The following is a 20,912-nucleotide window of genomic DNA, read 5'->3' as shown; positions in this document are numbered from 1 at the left end:
TTTTCACAATACAACTTCAATCAGAATTCATAAGATATACAGATATAGCCCCAGTTCATCACAGTGGGATGGCTCAAATAAATGTTCTTGCGTAGGGTATATCTACACTGCAGCTGGGACATGTGGTTCCCAGGCGGGTAGAAAGACACGTGCTAGCTCTGCTTGAATTTGTGTGCTAAAAATAGCAGTGCAGCCCTCCAAGGGTAGCAGCTTGGGCTAGCCACCTCAGTCTGTACTCAGCTGGTCAGGCAGGATTATACTTGGGTGGCTAGCATGAGCCCCTATCTATGCCTCTGCAGCCACATTGCTATTTTTAGCACAGTAGCTCGAGCAGACCTAGCATGTGTCTGTCTACCTGCACTGGAAAGCATACTCTCAGCTGCTGTGTACACCCTGTGTTTTGGATGGTGTTAGACTGTCAGGTTCTGCAGAACAGTTGGAGTCAGTTTTTGTGTGAGAAACGTCTGGAAATTTGAACTGAGCTGCTTTTTTGGAGTTTTGGAAGTTAACGTCAGATCCCTGCTAGGAAAGCCAGTCATAACAACTAACAAAGCAATATTTTGATTTTCCAGTGTTTCAGCTGTTGACAGGGAAGAAATAATTACTGTGATGAGAAAGCAAAGTGTGCTATCCACAGCACAGTCTTACCAAGACCATTTCCCAAAACATAAATTGTTGAAAATTCCTGAGCAATCCTGCTCCCCTAAAGAAAAAGGAGTGTGTTAGTCACTTGCCTGCCATTTTGTGCACTGGTCTGGATTACATTACAGCAAGGGAAATCTTGTAAATATTTCTTCATCCTTCTTCATGGAAGGACCATCTCTGAGTGTCTTCCCTGAATCATTTAAAAGAAACAGGGTGGCACACAGATAATGGCATACTGGAGACTGTTCCCATGGTATCCTGTAATAACTGTTTTATGAGCCCAGAAGAAGAGGGAACTCATTTTCTACTTCCCTAATGGTATTTGTTTCTTGGTTCACACTTGTCCCAACTCCTTTGGTCTTGAGTTGGATTCACTGTTTATGGTCTAGCGTCACATCACCTGATTTAATACATGATTCCAACACCCATGGCATCCAACTTTCTAAAATCATGGAACCCTCTCAGAAGAAACTTCTGTTTCCTGAGGGACACCCATTTGTCTGTTGCCAGTGTGCCATCATCCAGGATTCTCCATAGCTCCCACTGTTTATCTTCAAGGTAATATATCTCTTTTTACAAGCTCCATACTGTACAATGAGTTGTTAGGGGATGGCATTATACTATACTAACCAGAAAGTTTCTTTACCTTGCCTTCATATTCTCTGCAATTGTTTGGGACAAACATTTTAACTGTGTGTGTGTGAGAGAATACATGCCTGAAGATGTTATTTTAATTGGTGGATTGGGGACAGTGGTTACTACTACAGTTGCATCTGCTGGATGGCAAAGTTCCAGCTAATAGTCCCCTGGCTGATTCTGAAGAGGCCTCCATCCAGTTCTCTGCAGTCTGGGTCTTGGATTTTTTGCAAAGCAATTGTTTGCTTTCTCAGCCATAACCAACTAGCAGAAATCTGGTCACATTCCCCTAACAAGAAACCATACAAGCTTCTTTAAAAAGCACTAGCAACCTTTTTAGCATTAATGGTGACCTGGGAAGGAGGGGAGGAAATGGTTGTGTTTGAACCTTTTTTTGCTCGTATGTCATCTGTAAACATGGAGTAACAGGGTTTTATTTTTTAAACGCATTTTTTTAAATTAAATATACCAGATGAAATCTTGGATGCATTGAATTCAATAGGGAGTGTATTTCACCTATCAGAAATATTATGTTTTATTATCTCTGTTTTTGCTGGCACACTCGGTCAATTTTTTCTGGAGTTTGAGGTAAAGAGTTATTTACAAAAATAAATTATTTATAAACAGCCTGCCTGATCATCTCTTCCCCACCTCAATATTTACATTCAGTCTATTGTCTTTTGTGTTATCTGAATACAATGAGTTCTCCAGTCATCCCTATACTACTCCAGGAAAAACAGAGTAGATGAACCTGCTATGTCTCATCTAAAAAACGAAAAAAGCTGGATTTTTTTTTTAAATAAAAAGTTCAGGCTTTCTTTATATGTTCTAAAGAATCCAAAACAGGAGCACTAACACTGTCTCCTCCCCCTTTTTGGAGGTCAGCTTAAAAACTCAACTAGTGTCTGCTCCAAATCACATAGTGCAACATCCTCAAACCTACCATTATGTTGCACAATGACTTTTTTTTTAAATGATTTGCAGTTATCAATTTAACTTGGCAATTTTCCAATTTAAGATACTGTGTCTCAGTATAAATTATCTATATTTCTGACAGCAAATGGTACTTTATTGAACAATCAGAAATAGTGAAAAATAACTGAATTATTTTGTATTCCAATCCTGCAATCCTTTTACTACTGGACATAGAGTGAAATCCTGGATCCATTGAAGTCAATGGGAGTTTTGCCATTGACATAAGTGGAGTCAGGATTTTACCTGTACTGCTTATTACTGTGTAATCGCATTGAGTACAAGCACTCTGCCTGGTGATAAGCAGTGGTGAGCTGGAGCTAGTTCCCACAGGTTCCCAAGAACTGGTTGCTAAAATTAAATGGACAACTTCCGTGGACAACCAGTTGTTAAAGGGCCAGGGAATGGGCAAAGAACTCCGGTCCACGGGCCGAACCATCCTGTTACTCTCAGGATTCCCAACTGGGGAGGCTGAGGCTTCCCCGGCCCTTCGCCTGCTTCCCCCCAGCTGCACCGTGGCCAGCCACCGCAGCTCAGCTGAGCTCGGGAGTTGTCCTGCTGCTGCTTTTTGAGAGGCCCGGCAAGGTGTGTGAGGGGGTCCTGCTGCAAGCTCCAGGGCTGGCCGGAGGTGAGGGGGCAAGTGGGGCAATTGGCCCAGGCCCTGCAGGGGCCCCTGGCCCCATGAGACTGTCTCCCCCGGGCCCTCCCTGGCTTCCCCCACCCCGAAGAGCTGCAGCATGACCAGCAGCTGGGCAGCTCAGCTGAGCTCTGGGCTGCTGGCAAGGTAAGGGGGCTGCAAGTTCTGGGGCCGTGGTGGGGGACAAGTGGAGCAATTTGCCCTGGGCCCCTGGCCCCATGAGGATGTCCCCCCTCCCCCCCGCAGAGCTGCAGCATGGCCAGCAGCTGGTCGTCCTGCTGCTTTGAGCTGCCAGCAAGGTAAGGGGGGAGGGGGCTGCAAGTTCTAGGGTTGTCGGGGGTGCAAGTGGGGCAATTTGCCCCAGGCTCTGCAGGGGCCCCCAGCCCCATAAGTATGTCTCCCCCGGCCCCTCCCCCGCTCTCCCCCCTTAAATCAGAACTTTTTATAGGGAACCGGTTGTTAAGATTTTGGCAGCTCATCACTGGTGATAAGTGTTTGCAGAATTGGGCCCTTGGCTTGATGTACATCATGTTTATTCACTGAAATGAAATGTGTTTCTATTTAGGCTTAAAGAGTTTTCCCCCCTGCTTTTAATTCCACAGATCACAATAGAACAAAAGACTCCAAACATTTTACAATTTACTAATTTATCTCATAATAAAATCTATTTATAATGGGACATTTGTGTCATATATTTTCCCTATTAAAAGATAACTGCAGGCACTGTAAATCAAATGAATCCGATACAAAGCCATTATAATTATAATCTCTCTACTTAAAGATGAATCAGAACTTACATTTTCTAAGAATTTGGGTCAAGTTAATAGAAGCTATATATTTTCTTTAGAACATTTTTAGAACATAAGACGCTTTCTTACTTCTGCCTGTCTGATCCATATGTTAAAAGCATATAAAATTAATTGTTTTTGCTTTGCTGCCAGTGTATTGTATGCAAAGATAGGCTTTAAACCACAGCTGTGCATAGTAACAATTGTGAACTTTACTGGGTTGCAGATGTGGGACATCAGTAAACTAAATTAAATGTAGCTTAACTGAGCTTTAGAGTTTGGGTGTTTGATTACATTTTATTTAGGTTCCCAATTGCACAGTATACATACAGTTCCATGCTTCCTCTGTCTGAGGCTTTTCCTCAGATCCCAGGATTTGTGTCACAGGGCAATGGAAATATACAGATGCTTATAATGAGATTCAATAAAAGTAGGATCCAGAGCATGCCACCCATATAGGGACCTAAGGACAGAACTTTCTATCAAAATGACAAGTAAGGACCCAATCATGCTAACACACAATACAAGATATAATTTTCACTATTGTCAATAATTCCATTAAAATCAAGAGTAATGTGAATCTCTGGGATTACTCATGGCAGTAAGCATTACAGCTGTTACTCTAGGCCAGGTCCTGCTATCCTTGCTCTCATTAAGTAGTATCTTACTCCATGAGAAGTCAATTTCAGTGTGAGTACTTGCAGAATAAATTACTCCTGGATAAAGACGGCAGAATCTAGCTGAAAGTGTCTAAAGACTTGGACCGTAACAGATAGGACTGAGTCATTTTAAGAAATAGATATTGATGGTTTAATTGTGTCAATTTGTAAAAGACCATTTCAGATAAGCAAAACTTGGGAGGAACTTTGTTTTGTTCTCTGCCTTCTTAATAGCTTAGAGAAGATGATACTTTCTCTTTTAATATTTCCAACTACTAGAGCTGGTCAAAACATTTTTGATGAAAATTTTTCCTGTGGAAAAATGCTGTTTTGTCTAAACCAATATGTTTCCATGAAACATTTTGGTTTCAATAAAGACTTTATTGGGAAGGTTTTTCAGGTCCAGGAGAGAGAGAGAGTGCGACCTACACTGACCCACCCCAGAATAGCTAGTAGACTGGTCACTAGGGCATTTGCCAGAGATGTGGGAGTGCTACATAGTGAAGTGCCTGCTCCAAATTAGGAAGAACAGGGACTTGAACTTGGGTCTCCCATATCCTGGGTGAGTGCCCTAACCATTGGGCTTTTGGCTGTTCTAGGGTCTCTCTCAATCATGGGTTGTTTGTTTCTTTGTTTCTTTGTTTTCATACCAAGATTCAAAAGCTCTTAGTTTTCTTTCTATTGTGGAATGAAAATAAATGTGGAAATCTCAAAAATTTTCACAAAATGGAGTGGTGGTTGTGTTATCCAGTCAGCCTTACTTCTAACCTAACTTCTTACTTGTTTAAAAATTGTTATTTTTACATAGATACACAATAATTAATCTTAATATTTCATTTCATACTGATTTAATTAAAATATAAATTAACTTAGAGATAGCAACAGATGTGTTATACAGAAGATATTGGTTTTAATGTTAACTGTTAGAATATGGTTCTCATGTGTTATATATCATCATTTCAATAGTAAAATGTTTACAAAACATGTACCCTGATTATTTTAAAAGTGAATTTATTAGACACTAACCCTGCCAGGCACTGAGTGCTCTGACGTCAAATGGAATTGAGAGTGCTTGTCACCTCACAGGAGGCTCTCAGCAGCTCAAAGGATCAAGACCCAAATGAGCAATTAATAATTCTTAAGCTTTCATGAGAGTCGGTACAGCAGATAAAGCACGTGGGATGTTCAAGTAATGCATGCAACATACTGACAACTTAAGCATCCATAATATTTTGCGGGTGTACTGTACTTTTACAAAAAGAATGTGCTAACAAATCCAAATGTCTCTAAATCATCCAGCTTGTGTTTACTGTAGCTAATAGCCAGCGTGTCTTATGGCAAACTGTCTCTGAGTCTGCATTAGATTTTGCTCATATATTCATTTCAGTGTTTTGTATGATGGTGGTGCTGTTGTGCTCTGATTTTTTACTTTGCTTTAACAAGGTCCACCACCTTCACTGCTCTTTCACCGTACAACAAGCTGCAAAGGTCAGTGGTCTTTTGAACCAGCATGTCTGTTTTCATGTTAGTTAATACAGTCTTGTTTCTTTTGACTTGACTTGTGAGAACAGCATCAGCAATGGATAGCAATGATTCGGTAAGGTAAAAATAGCAAAAGAGCTGCGTATTTGTCCCATTAATTAAGCATAGATTAAAAATAGAATAATTTCCCTAATAATATATTCTATCAGAAATGGATCTTTTAATGATATTTTTAGAAACATGACATAAAATATACAGATGTACAGACATACAAAGGAAGAAACACTCAGTTGAGTAACCTAGAGACCCAATTCAGTAAGAATTAACAGCCGACTTCTTTAACTCTCAGACTTCCAAAATGGGTCCATCTTGCGCAAGGCTCTATAGCTGTCTTTTGTACTAAAGTAAAACCTTAAGAAGGTGACTGCTGTCTCTGAAGAGCGAATTCCTACGTTTGGAAAATCTCTCTTAGTTGGCTGATGTTAGTCTTACCTGTAAAGGAAAAGTTGGAATTTAGAAAAGAGAAAATATAATGAAGTACTGCCTTCAGATGGCAGCTACTTGGTAGTTTTTAATATCTCGTGTCTCGTTGTTGTTTCTCCTGATTTGTGCATTATGGGACAGATTTTAAAAAGAGCTATGGGTAGGGACCGAGGCGGTTGTTTTCACTGTAAAAATCAATGAATTGTATTAATAATATTAGACTACCAATCTGGTGCAATTTGATATTGTTTCCGTGAGTCCTGATGCAGGATTCCGAACCCCAATTGTTCAAAAATCATGAATCAGGTCCCCCAATCATGAATGGCTTAAAAATCATGAGATTTTAAAAAATAATACATTTTCAGTTTATTTACTTTCTTGTGTAGGAGCCTTTAGGGTACACATTTTACAGCTTTTTTGTTTGTTTTAAAAAGAAAGTGGAGCCCTTCACTTAATCATCTGATGCCAGGAGCTAGGGCTTCAAGACAAACGTGAGATTTGTAGTAAAATTATGAAGAGTGGCAACATTGCTGTTGACTCTGGAAGGTGATGCTTCAGGAAATATTGTCACAGAAGCAGTATGTCTGTGATACTTAAAATGATCTGTGAAAAGGAACCAATGCTAATATAATAAAAGGTGCTCACATGCCACACAGTGATAAGTGCTTGCATGAGAGAGAGAGAGAGACACTAAAAGTCCAGTCGGCTCCATGCAGCTCTCGGAAATGACTGGCATGTCCTTGCGGCTCCTAGGAGCAAGGCCAATCAGAGAAGCTCCGTGCACTGTATCTGCCACCAGTTCTGGCTTCGCATTTCCCATTGGCTGGGAACTGTGGCCAATAGGAGCTGCAGGGGCGGTGCCAATGTGCCTGGACAGCACACACCACGCAGAGCCCCCTGACCCCTCTGCTTAGGGACCGGACATGGCAGCTGCTTCTGGGAGTGGAACGGAGCCAGGGAGCCTGTCTTAGCCTTGCTACACCCCCAACTGAGAGCTGTCTGAGGTAAGTGCCACCCAGCCAGAACGCACACCCCAAACTCCATGTGCCAGGTCGGAACTCCCTTCTGCACCCCAACTTCTTCCCAGACCCCGCACTCCCACCCTCACCCCAACCCCCTGCCTCAGGTTGGAACTCCCTCCCACACCCCACTGCCCTAGACCTGAGCCCCTCATGCACCCAAACTCCCTCCCAGAGCCCATACCCCAGACCTCCACTCGCATCCCAAACTCCTGCCTGAGCCTGCTCCCACACTCCAAACTCCTTGGCCCAAGCCCCTCATCCCCAGCCCCACCCCAGCCAGAGCCCTCACCCCCTCCTGCACTCCAACCCTCTGCCCCAGCCCAGAGCTACCTTTCACACGCTGAACCCCTCATTTCTGGCCCCACCCCGGAGCCTTGGGGAAGCCCCAGACCACTTCCCCTCCTCCCTCCAAGGGGCTGTGTGTGGTCTGTGACTGATTTTTTTCTGTTGGTCAGTGGCCCCTGATAGCAAAAAGGTTCCCCACTCCTGTCTTAGCCTCTCTATGGCCCTGATTCAGGAAGGAATGTAAAAACAACAAACCTGGTATTAAGAACATGAAGTCAACTGGACTTCTCCTGTGCCTAAAGTTAGATGTCAACCGGAGTACCTAGTTTGTTTCCATAACAAGAAAATGAGAATATTACTACTAATTAAGTAAAGGGATACTATAAAGACTAGTTAGAGTATGTCAAGCACTTTGAAGATGAAACTGCTTTTTATAACTACTCTGAGTTAATACTGTCTATCCACAATATTGCTGTACACAACTGACAGTTCTTCGTACATCTGGTTGAAAAAAATTTAACCAAACTGTTTTCTGTCAGAAAATATAGTTACATGAAAATGTTTTGTTGGAACATGTTGATTTCAGCTTAATTTTAACCCTTTTGACTTTTAAATTCTGTTTTGGTAAGGTAAAATCTTTTGACATTTTAATTCCCTTTTATTTCATGTAAACTTTTATATTATAATATTTTAATATTATTTATCTATTGTATTAAATATAATATTTAATATTTTGTATGATCATCTTTAACACTTATAGAGCCAAACCAAAACAAATCATGGTTCCACACTGAAATTTTTTGGAATTTGCATTCTGCAGGAAATATCTATATTTTGAGGGGTCGTTCAAAATGGCAGAATATGGAAATTACATTTTTCTGACCAGCTCTAGTTGTTAACATTAAGTCTTTATTGCCAACAACAGGCTATTTCATTTGCTAACGAATTTACTCTCTCCTTCATGGTACATTCTATTTATACCAGTTGAAGGTTTAACTTTGGGTTCCTAATTATCTTTTGTTTGAATGGGAGGAGACACCTTTTTTTCTCTCTCTTTTATATTATTTCTTAAATTCGATTGTTTAGTGTATTCCTTAGAGATACAATACAACTGGGCAGCATTCAAGTGGGAAGGCAAAGCTTTGGAAGAGGGATGTCCTGATTAAGAAAACAAACAAGCAACCCACCTGCCCATTCCCGGCACACCACAAAATTACATGCCGGGGGTGGCAGATTGTGTTTGCACCACTGCTCTTCCTCATGAGTTGCAAGAACTCTGTAGTGGTCGGGCTGCTACAGAAGCCCCATCAGCAGATGATGTCCAAGAGAGGAGCTGAAACATTGCATTCCTGAGATGCCTTGCCAACACCCCCTTTCCAGTCGTTACTGTCCAGTGTTGGGACCCTGCTAGTTGGCTATGAAGTCTCAAAGGGAATAGGAAGTGTGAGTCTCCTGCACTTCCAAGCAGATTTTCCACTACTGCTGGCCCAGTGCCCCGTAAAATGCCAGGAGAGTGTGGCACAACCTGCAGCTGAATTCATAATGAACAATCCTACAGTACATCTTATAACAGTGGGAACAGCTAAATACAGAGATGTCTTCATCAGAATACGTAGTACTAGGATCCTTAAAATTACCTTTGTACTGTACAGAATGAGTAAAGGCTTGGTGCTGCAGTCACCCTGTACAAAGAATTCTTACACTGATTTCAAAGGGGGGTCTGGGTATGGAACAGCTGCAGCATGAGGCACTAAATAATGAGATATTTAAAATAAAACACATAAAGCGTATAGAAAGGGAGTGTGCAAAACAGAGGGCTGGAAATTACAACTTCTGAATTCTATTCCTACTTCCACCATTTACTCAATGTTACTTTGGCTAAGTTGGTTAACTTTTTCCGTGCCTCAATTTACACCAAGAGTTTGGTATTCTTGACATAAGTCACAATACACCAGGCAGTCCTGCAGCAGTAAGCCAAGTAGGTTTAAAAGCTCAAGTTTCCCCTCCTCATTCAGCAGTTCACCACTCTTATAATCCCTGCCTTCGTCCCCCACATCTATTTTGAAATGCTTGTGGTAGGGCTGACTTGAGAGTTCAGCCAGTCCCGTAGACTGCAAACCATGACCCTCACGTGGTGCACAAACCCTCTTTTAAAGGGACAGACATTGTTTTTCACCATATCCTCTGGTTGCTTCCCCCCAAGCAACTATCATTACCTCTGTCTTGTCTGGTTTGAGCATCAGCCAGTTCTTGGTCAGACTCTGCAGGTACTCAACTAATATAACTGGTCTAATTAATTCATGTGCTTCAGGATAACCATTGTAATACTGCTATTTGACCAATGAGTTGATCACTGTATCCTGGTCAATGAAATGATCTGGTCAATGAAATCAATCCTAGTGGTCAATTTGAAAATAAAAACCTCGTTACTGAGATAAGTTTGTGTAATTTGAAACAATAGGCTGGTTGGCATCCATTCTGTCACTCTCTACTCTTTTTGATAACTTTATTCGTTTAAATGACAAATTAATTTATTCCAGTAAAATAATGATTTCAAAACAGATATGATCTATATGCTTACATAACAAAAGCATTCATATTATTTAACATATTTAATGTAAACCTCTTGCTTCCCATAATCTCCTTTGTTTGCCATCCATTGGTGTGTTATGTCTAATTTAGGGCCTGGTCATTGACGAATAACAATAATAACTTGCTCTTATATGGTGCTTTTTATCAGTAGATCTCAAAATGCTTCCCAATCTTTAATGTATTTTTCCATGTAACACCTGTCGAAGGCATGGCAGTGCTATTCTCCCCATCTTATAGATGGGGAACTGAAGCAGAGAGAGGCTGAGTGATTTGCCCAAGTCTATGGGAAGTCTGCCCAAGGAAGCCTTTTAGAGCCTAATTCTTATTTAGAATAAGGCCCTTTTATACCACATTGGCAATGGAAAGGGGTTTTGAAGTGAGTGTAATTTTCATTTATGCCCGCTTTCAGACCCCGTTATGCTACCAGAGCAGTGTAAATGAGAATCAAAGGCTCAGACTGTTAGAGCCTTGTGGCATGGGGCTTGACATGTTTATTTGTCTACAAAGACCATGTACAGATTATGTGCTGAGGAGATAGTAACAATTCTGGAGCTATAGACACGCACACAGATACATACTACTGTTACTAAAAATATCATGGTTCTCATGTTCTTTGTACATTTCTGATTTTGCAAAACTGGTTAGGATCTCTTTTTACTTCTAGGGACTTCAACAGGACTGATAACTCATTTTGGGTAGAAAGTATGCTGTATTTTCCAGTGTAGTATCTGAGGCTCCAGTATCTGGTGTGCGTATTGACAAACAATTCTATCCCATATCTAGTATTTATATAAATATTATATTCGTATGTAAAACGTGTAATAGGTGTGAAAATTGGATTCTTAGCTATTTTACTGCAGATAGATTAACTTAAATGGCTTCAGTGACTCAATAGAGTTTTGATAGTCAGTGACCAGATTCAAATGAGCACCCAATAAAAAATGACATGTATTCCGTTATAGTTTGCTCAGAGAAGCTTAGCCTTTTACAGTAGCAGAAGATGAAAATGCATTATGAAGATAAGCAGTTGACTTCCTTAGGCAAGATAAAATGTACTAAAAGGAAAGGCAGAAAAGAATCTCTGTATGTGTCATTAGTAGATAGGTAAGGTAAGGGTTAATTTTCTTTTGCCTGTAAAGGGTGAACAAAGGGAACCAAACACCTGACCCGAGGACCAATCAGAGAACTGGATTTTTTAAAAGTCAGGGGCGGGAATTGTGTACTCTAGGTCTTTTGTTTTTCCCAGCTATGGAGGAAACATCTTTTCTGATAACTCCTATTCTTTCTAATATTTTCCTACAAAGTGTGAGTACAAAGGCCACAAGCAATAGGCTGTTATATGCTTTGTTGTATTTACAGTGTGTGATTTGCTGGACTGGTTTAAGGGGCTATCTTTTAAATCAGACTGTTTATTCATATTTCTTATAAGCAAGAGCCTGTATTGATCTCTTAATGCAGTATTATTGTGTTTGTATTTTCTTTCTTTTATATAAAGTCTTTTTTAAACTGGCTGAGGTTTTGGGGTTTCTCCGGTAAGGTAAGGAAGGTGGGGGGAAATCTCTTATATTAGCTTTACAGATTTGAATGCATCGCCTCAGGGGAGGGTGATTTCCCTCTTGTTTTTGCCTTCAAGGAGTTAAGTACTGCATCGCCCAGGCTCACCCAGGAAAAGGGAGGGAAGCGGGGGAGCAGATAACGAGGAGACAAGAGGGAAGAAGCTTGTTTCCGTTGAGATAGGGAGACCCAGGGGTTCTGGGTCTTGGGGGTCCCCCAGGGAAAGGTTGGGGTGACTCGGGGTAACTAGGAACCCTAAATAGTCCTAGTTGGTGGCAGCGAGATAAAATCCAAGCTGGGTATAAGCTTGGGGGGAGGTTCAGATAAACACTCAGATGTTGAACTCTAAGTCCAGATTTGAGACAAACGTTTATTACAGTATGTCAAAGACATGGTCTGACTTTGTACCTCTTCCAGGATGCAAGTGCTTAGCTGTGATTAAAAGCAGTGTCAATGAAATATGAATGCATTTTACTATTCCTGACTGTATAATATTACTTGATATTTAAAGCGCCCAATCCATATCTAAGGAAGAAGCATGAATGAAATTAATAAAATAGATGAAGATAAGGGGAGAGCTTGTGCTATGCCCTCTGTATTGTAGCTGCACATTTTAGTAGTGTTCCTGATACAGTCTGTATAGGTATGATGCCACTGTCATTAAGATATTTTTTGCTCTGAGTCAATTTCACTTCAAAAAGTAAATATTATACCAAAAGAACGATGTTATCCTTGCCCCCTTTTAAAGGAATAGATTTCAAATCAAATCAGAACTGACCCAAATGATTATTGTAACGCTTACTAATATTTATTTAGATATTGTAGCATTCGCAATCTGAAAATAGTAAAGGACTTACAAACCTTAATTAAGCACCATGACCTCTTTGAGGCAGGTAGGTATTATGCTACCTATAAGACAGTTGGAAAAAAATGATGATCATGCAAAATAAACAACTCATCAGGATCCTGCAGTGAGTCAGTGCCAGTGTTAGGATTGGAACCCAGGAGTCCTGTGAGGCACCCTCTCTTTCTAACAACTAGATAACACTCCAGACACTGAACCTGAAAAAAGAAAACCCTGATCTTTATTGCAGCTTGTAAACTTCTAGTGACTTTTTTATAAGTGTTTTTCAGAACCTGAACTACTTGGCTTTAGGTTGAACGAGGAGGCAGGATATTTTGACAGTATTGTCTTTCTTACATGGTTGAAATGAGCCAACACTAAAGAGGGTATTTGAAAGAAAACCTGTACTTGTGAAATTTCCAGCCATTTCTGACAAAAGGAGTCTGGATACAGGAAGCAGGTGCCTGCGGTGGCCAATAGAAAGGGGCAGCACTCCATCCATTATTGGGGCGGCACATCCAGGTCTTCAGTGGCAATTCGGCAGCAGGTCCTTCACTCCCTCTCTTCCTCTTTGGCAGCAGCTCAACTGGGAGTTTTTTTTGGTGGGGGAGGAAGGGGGGTTCCCCTTCGCCGCTTGGGGCAGCAAAAAAGCTGGAGCTGGCCCTGTCTGCATAAGCATCCATACACAGAACTGAAATATAATTCAATCCTTTGCACGACTCCAGCACCTTCTCTAGAAGGCTCTCAAAGCACTTTGCAAACATTAATGAACGAAGCCTACTTAAACCCTAGTGGCGTTATTAGCTCTTTTGTACAGAAAGGATAACTGAGAGTAGAGAGGTTAAGAGACTCCCTCAAGGTCACAGCAAATCAGTCTCAAAGTCTCTGGGCTCTGATCCTGCAAACACTAAGGCAGGAGGCTCTTATCATGATTCATGTAAGTAGTCCCACTTAAGGTAAATTAAGTATGTGCATGTTTTCAGGATTGGGGCCATAGTCCTATAGTTTGCCAGAAGCTGGGAGTCGATGACAGGGGATGGACCAGTTGATGATTACCTGTTCTGTTCATTCCCTCTCAAGGACCTGGCATTGACCACTATCAGAAGACAGAATACTGGGCTAAATGGACTACTGGTCTGATCCAGCATGGCTGTTCTTATGTGACCACTAGGCAATGCTCCCTCTTTTGCTAATTAAACATCCATGTTGGTAGTTTAGGAAAAAATCTAATTTGTAGTCACTTTAATTTCTCCATTTTATGGACTTTGATTTAATATAAGCAATATTTTATTTAGACATATCTGTACCTGCAGATACTGTGTTTCCTCTACATTGTCTGTCATGCTTTATGTAGGAAGCTAGACTTCTAAAAGAAACAGTGCTGTCTTTTAATCTTTAATCGGTTTAACCTTTCCAGGAACACATAGGCTGTTTTAACTGGGTGTGATATTATCTAAAAACTTCTATTCTTCAAATATTGATATTATTCATAAAGTGGAATAACATTTACTATTTTGGTGTGTAAAGTAATAAATGACATTGTAAATGAAAATCAAATGCAGAGAGCACAGCTTCTAATATTTACTGATCAGGGAATAGACCACATATTAATTCTTGTCTAACACTTTTTGTTGTATGGAGTGATTTGCAAAGAAGCCTTGTTCTGTTTGTTAGTTTTAATGGTATAGAGGAGTAGGTGAGGGAATTATTTTCCTGAGCTTGAGTTTCTGAGATTATTGGGTCACAAACCTTTATTTAAAGTATTATTTTGTGTTTGATTTGGAAAATCCTAACAAAAAGTTTCTTTCAATTTGACTGAAGCTGCTATCCATTATATAGTAATTATACAAGAGCTCATTTGAAATACAAAATGAAGTCCAAAATAAGAATGGATAAGAATTTATAAAGGTAAAAGGGGGAGGGGTCTTATTTTTGGCCTAGAATTGTTATTGCTTTTGCCAGTAAAAATAAATAAAATCGGCTGTTTGGAAGAGGCAGCAAATCACTGTGTATGAATCTTATTTTTTTCCTTGGCAGTCTCTTTCAGTCACACTGTATTTAGACAGAATCATACATTCTGTGCATTCTGCATGATAAATGCTTGAATTATTTATTGTAAACAAATGTTTTGTTGATGTTAAACATCATTATCAGCCAGTATAATATCATGGAAAATCATATACATGCACTGATAGTCTAAAGAGGCAGTAACAAAATAAGAGTCCATTGGTCACAGAGCTAATAAAGCAGGAAGTAAACAACACAGGATAATAATCTTAGTGAGGATGACCATCAACTTCACTACATTCATTATAAAGCAATCATATATCTTCTAGGAATGTAAATACAACTCAGGGAGTATTCAAAGTTTGTTTTAGACAGAACATATAGACTCATGTTTCAGTTCTCCCAAGGTATGTGGAAAGATTTAACTGGAATGAACCCTGCTGGTCTCTTAATATTCAATTAAATCAGTTAAATTCAATTCAAGGCAAATATCTAACTGAAATCAGTAGTAATTATGCTGATGTTAAGACTGCAGTGTCGGGCTTTATAGTAGCATTAGGAGGATCAGAATCTCTGTTTCTCCTCATAGCAAATAGCAGATAAACCTGTTTCTTAAGTGATCAGTTCAATAACCTGAAATTCTCTACAAAAACAAATAATTCATTTGACCTAAGGTACAGTCCTTAACATATTCCTCAAAGTTTTAAAACAAATTTTCATTTATTCATTTGCTGAGATAGATAAAATCATCAATAATAATAGCAAATGACCCAATAATGTTTGTCAGAGTTCTATAAGATGGCCTAATTGATAGAGAGTATTAGAGTGGGACTTGGGAAATCTTGGTTCTATTCCTGGCTTGGTCACTGGTCTGCTGGGTGGCCTTGGGCAAGTCACTTCACCTCCCTGTACCTCAGTTTCCTCAGCTGTAAAATGGCAATAATGATACTGATCTTCTTTAGAATGCACTTTGAAATCTACTGATGAAGAGCACTTTGTAAAAGTGAGATGGTGATGTTGTTATCAAAAAAGATGTCCATTTATCATAATTGTTCCACAGCCCTGGAAACAGATTTTTTTTTAAATCTGTTTATAAAGAGAACACTGTTGGAATGGTATAAAGTTGTATTTGATTAATATTTAATGGAATTAGTCTGCACACTGGAAAAAATATTCTAACTTCATAGCAAATTCATTTTCATACACAAATAGTAACATATCAGATTTAAAAAACCCCACAAAGAGATGAGTTGGAACCAAGCTCCCAGAATTTAACACTATAGAACTTTAGGACATTTGAAATCTGGACCTGAATTTGCAGCTCTGGTGTATCTCTAAACTGAATATAACCAACAATAAAAGGATTTTTTTTTAAAAATGGCCTGGTTCCATTATTTTTATTCCTTATAGTATGTGAAGAAGGCCTGAAAGGTGATGTCTGCTTTTATTGAAAGTCCTCCCTACGCCCCCCCTGCTTATTTATTGCCTTATCAGGAATGTGAGGTTTAGTCTGAATTTTGATGGAGGATGTCTGGAACTCTACAATCATAACTGAACCTTTAACAAAAACATCATTTATCCAAAATGTTAATTATCCATTGAAGTTCGATATGCTTTAATAAAAGCAAACAAAAACCAGCTTACATTTCCTTCCTCTCTCTATTGCTTAACTTTTACCCTTTTGTACTGATACTAGTTCTCCAGTTCATGGCTTTGCAGCCTAAACAGGACCTGAATGGTTGTTGTAAAACCCAAGCCAAAAAAACCAAACCATGTCAAATCAAACACTTTTCCACATTTTCAGGCCTTATATAAAAAGGAGCAGAAACCCTTATTTCGTCCCCATCCAGCATCCTCAGTCATTTTTAACCAAAAGTACATTTTAATAAGAGGAAATGTTTTAATGTGAGAATGGCCAGCTATTAGCTCATGTTGAGCTCTTTTGTTACGATTAGGAGAAAAATGTCCACATTTTGTCCTTAGATTTGTAGCAGATGTTCAAAACAGGCTCACATTTTTTAGCATCTAAAAAGTTACATTCCAAAACAAGTTCTGAAAACATTAACACATTTTGTGTCCTGTGATATGATATGGCCTGACAAATAGCCACATATTTCTGTTTGGACTGGAGGACCTTAACACAGTATTGTGTCACAGTCCTCTATGCCAAGACCTTAACACAAAAAGATATTGAGAATGAATAAATGTCCAGAATGTTTGAATTGCTCCTGAGCATGTAATCCCCAAATTTTGAGTGTCAGCCTCCAGATTGTTTTCAGAAGGTTGTCAGTTTCCTTGTTAGAAGGGAAGTGAGACCATAGGCTGTCAAAGGTTCTTTTCAGTTTAATGTGGGTAATGTACTCTTGCAATTCCTCTCTGGGATAAGTACTATTAAATAAATATTCTTTTCTTTTTGTATATTTTATGTTATTTCCTTACCAGTTATATACTGTATAATTTAGCAAAACCCTGAAGAATGTTTGAAGTTACAAGTCTTCTGTAAAGCAAATAGCCAAACACTGGAATGATGCAAACAAGGTACTTACCATCTGAGAGAAGTGTTAACACTTTATTTACATTTAAATTAAAATGGAAACTTATTTATGTTTTATGTTTCTGAGAGGTGTGTGGTACATCTGCAGAGGTCTATTGTTTATTCATGTTGTAAATCCTTTGAAATGTGTTAAAATGCTTCCCACTCATTATAAAAATCCTGCCACCCATGGATTAGGACTTTGATGTCACCAATCCTGCTTCAAAGGGTTCTTTCAATGCTATTAATCACAGTTTAGCCTCTGAAGATATAGCCAGAGAAAACATTTGGACATCTTGTGCTAGACTTGCTAAAACTTTAAAATATATGGTATGTCTTGCATATGTATGCACAGTCCACATCACTTCCTCTCTCTTCTCTGAATCTTTATTTTGAAAAGTTATTTTGTTATTCTGCAAATAAAGCTGAAATGTTTCAAGTGATTCATACTGTACTTTTAAAAAATGTAAATGTGTCATTCAATTGACATCACAGCAAAACAATGTGGTTTTGACCAAGGAGTCCAGTCAGTCTCTAAAAATCCCAAAAGACAATAGCATTCACAATTAAGCAGGCCTGTGTGTCCAAAGCTCAAAAAAAAAAAAGATTGTTTTATCATCTCTTTAGTTTGTGATTTTAGATGCCATCTACGCACATCAGGGGTCCATGTGATTTCATACAAAATAGCTTTATTTCTGTTCTTTTTCTCTCAAAACTTTGAATGATTCACTGATAAATTAATTACTAGCAATTGAGCTGTTATGCCTTTGTGCTGATGCTTTCATCAACTCAATATGCTGCACCTAATGACATGCCTCCTTATCACCAACTTTTTTCCTCTTAAATCAACACTGCACCCTGGTACCTCTCTTTTGTTGCCCTTACCATTGCTGAATGCTCAGTGATGTGAAGGATCTGTGATTATTTGGGTTCAGCAGAAGAAGTGTTGTTAGTGCTGCTACTTAGACTGCCTTCTCACCTTTCAGATTTTCCCTTCTCTCAGTGAAACAGCAACTGTTCTTTCAATTTGTGTTTCCATCTCTTTTAACAGGTAACTTGGCACAGGCAAGAGCCAGAGTGACAGCAGCATCTAGGTCTTTGCCTCCACAGCTTAGTGCTGGGCGCATCAAGGTTAGTAATATTATATTGCCTGGAGGCATTTGCAAAAAAGGAAGAAATTTCAGTCAGCAAATATTATTGTGGAACTATAGACAAGATATTCAGCTGCTGTAAATCCACAATGGGGCGGATTTATATCAGCTGAGATTCTGGTCCTATTTCAGAAAATATGCACCTTGATCTGGATTACTGTATCCAGTTTTGGTCACCAGTCCATTAAAGAGTCCAGCAAACACTAACAGATATGGTTAGAGAAATGGTGGAATTTATATATGACAACAGATTGAAAAGACTAGGAATGAAATATTGGCTCCACTTAAGCCAATGTCAAAACATCCATGGACTTCGGTGGGGCCAGGATTTCATCCTTGGAGTGTGTAGCCTGAAAAGGAGATTTAATTGGTTGGAATTTGGTTGGAGTATTCAACATTATGAAGGGCAAAATAGAAAATTGACCCATTCCTCTGCTTTATCCTGCCTTTAAGGCAAAAACATTTGAAAGAGATGGACAGTCAATGTGGAACCACTAGAGTGACCAGACAGCAAGTGAGAAAAATCAGGACGGGGTGGGGGTAATACAGTGATGAGCTCCCAAAATCCTAAGAACCAGTGGGTCCCTGGCAGCACTTTAGCGGCGGGGGGCAGGTCTTCACTCCCTCTGGGTTTTCGGTGGCAGGTCCTTCACTCAGATTGGGTGAAGATTCCCCCCCACCCCGCCCGCCACCGAAGACCCGGTAGGGAACTGCGTGATGAGTACAGAACAAGCCCCACGTGCCTGTCTGATGACCACCACCACCACCGCCCATCCGACCCCAACCCACATCCTGCCCCTGACTGCCCCCCTCAGAACCCGCAAGTTTCTCCTCCTCCCTTTCCCCCACTGGGGTAGCAGCAGCAGCTGTTTAAAGAGCTGGGGCAGTGGAAGCAGTGGAAGCCCCGGACTTTTTAAATAGCCCCCAGAGCCCTGCAGCCCTAACCCAGGGCTCCAGCAGGGGGGATCAGGTGGCAATTTAAAGGGCCTGGGGCTCCAGCGCCTGCTGGGAGCCCCAGGCCCTTTAAATTGCCCTCTGGGGAAGTCGGCCTACCCTTTAGCAACTGGCTTCTAAATTTAACAACCAGTTCTTGCGAACCGGCTCCAACTCACCACTGGGGTAATAAGCACCTATATAAGACAAAGCCCGAATATCAGGACAGTTCCTATAAAATCGGGACATCTGGTGACCCTAGGAACCACTGAAAGGACATGCTTCTTAATGGAACATAGTGGAGTTATGGAATTAGTTGCTGCTAGATTTCATCAAGTAAATACTGTGGCAAGATTGTAAAAGGGTGCGATAATTTTCTGACCATTAATAACATTTGTTGCACCAAGCTCAGGCAATAACGGAGAGAACCCTTATGCATCAGTTTGATAGTATTAAGAATTCAAGAAGTTACTCCTGGTCCTTCTCTATATATTCTAGCGCTCTGCTGGCCAAGTATATTATTGGTTAGGTTTTGTTTGCTTGTTTTTTGTCTATGCCTACAGTGCATATTATTAATAAATAGCGGCAATAATAGCTATATTAAAATAAGCTTCCAGGCTTGTTTTGTTTTGATTTTTTTCCTCTGGGCCTTTTATGGCCACTCATATATCGTCCTGGAGCTTGTACACTTCACTATACCTGCAAATATAGACTCAGATTTCAGAGATTTATTCTCTCACTGGTATACACTCGTTTAGTGCTGAAAGGAAGACAATACCCTATCGAATTTCCTTGCAAGATAGCACTTACACTCATATTGTCATTCCAGTTTCATCTTCAACCACTGTTAGTCATCTCTGCATACATTTTACTGATTTAACCTGGGTGGATCAAAGCAACTCTGTCTTGGCAGCTTTAGTAAAAGCATTCCGTTAAACTAAATAATATTTAAACTATTTATATCCAAATCCTTATATCAAAAAAAAAAATAAAACCCAAAAAACCCCAAGAGACGTGCAGAAAGGGATGCTGGCCCATGTGATTGAAATAATTTAGAGCCAGGTCTTAGTCCATGCAACCATTAGAGAAATGGATTTACAGTTCCAGCTAATGAGTGCTGGTTCTGTTTTTGTTTTTTTCTGTTTGGGTGAATAGGCTGTTTAGCGTACAACATTAGGGCCTTGTCTACATGAGAAAGTTTTACCAGTTATTATATCGTTTTACTGCCATCCCCCAACCAGCAGCAGCCTTGTGGACAGTCTTATTTCAGTGTAAGAGGATTTTTTCAGTATAACTTCCCAAGTGACATAAGCTAACTGGCAAAAGATCACTCTTAGGCCTGGTCTACACTACGCGTTTAAACCAAATTTAGCAGCGTTAAACCAATTTAACCCTGCACCCGTTCACACAACAAAGCCTTTTATATTGATATAAAGGGCTCTTTAAACCGATTTCTGTTCTCCTCCCCGACGAGGGGAGTAGCACTGAAATCGGTATTGCCATATCGGAGTAGGGTTAGTGTGGCCACAAATCGACAGTATTGGCCTCCGAGCAGTATCCCACAGTGCACCATTGTGAACGCTCTGGAAAGCAATCTGAACTCAGATGCACTGTCCAGGTAGGCAGGAAAAGCCCCGCGAACTTTTGAATTTCATTTCCTGTTTGTCCAGCATGGAGCTCTGATCAGCA

At 40.0% G+C, this 20,912-nt stretch overlaps 1 protein-coding gene across 1 annotated transcript in view; it reads left to right on the top strand.

Annotated features, from left to right (window-relative positions):
• Positions 1–20,912, top strand: part of MYO3B (myosin IIIB) — a 297,957-nt gene that overhangs the window by 142,388 nt on the left and 134,657 nt on the right. The window contains exon 22 of the mRNA XM_032771086.2: positions 18,191–18,270. Coding sequence (XP_032626977.1) covers positions 18,191–18,270 — 80 coding nt within the window. The remainder of the gene's footprint in view (positions 1–18,190; positions 18,271–20,912) is intronic.

The sequence above is a fragment of the Chelonoidis abingdonii genome, chromosome 10 (assembly GCF_003597395.2).
Source record: "Chelonoidis abingdonii isolate Lonesome George chromosome 10, CheloAbing_2.0, whole genome shotgun sequence".
NCBI lineage: Eukaryota > Metazoa > Chordata > Testudines > Testudinidae > Chelonoidis > Chelonoidis abingdonii.
This window is presented reverse-complemented; position numbering and strand designations above follow the sequence as displayed.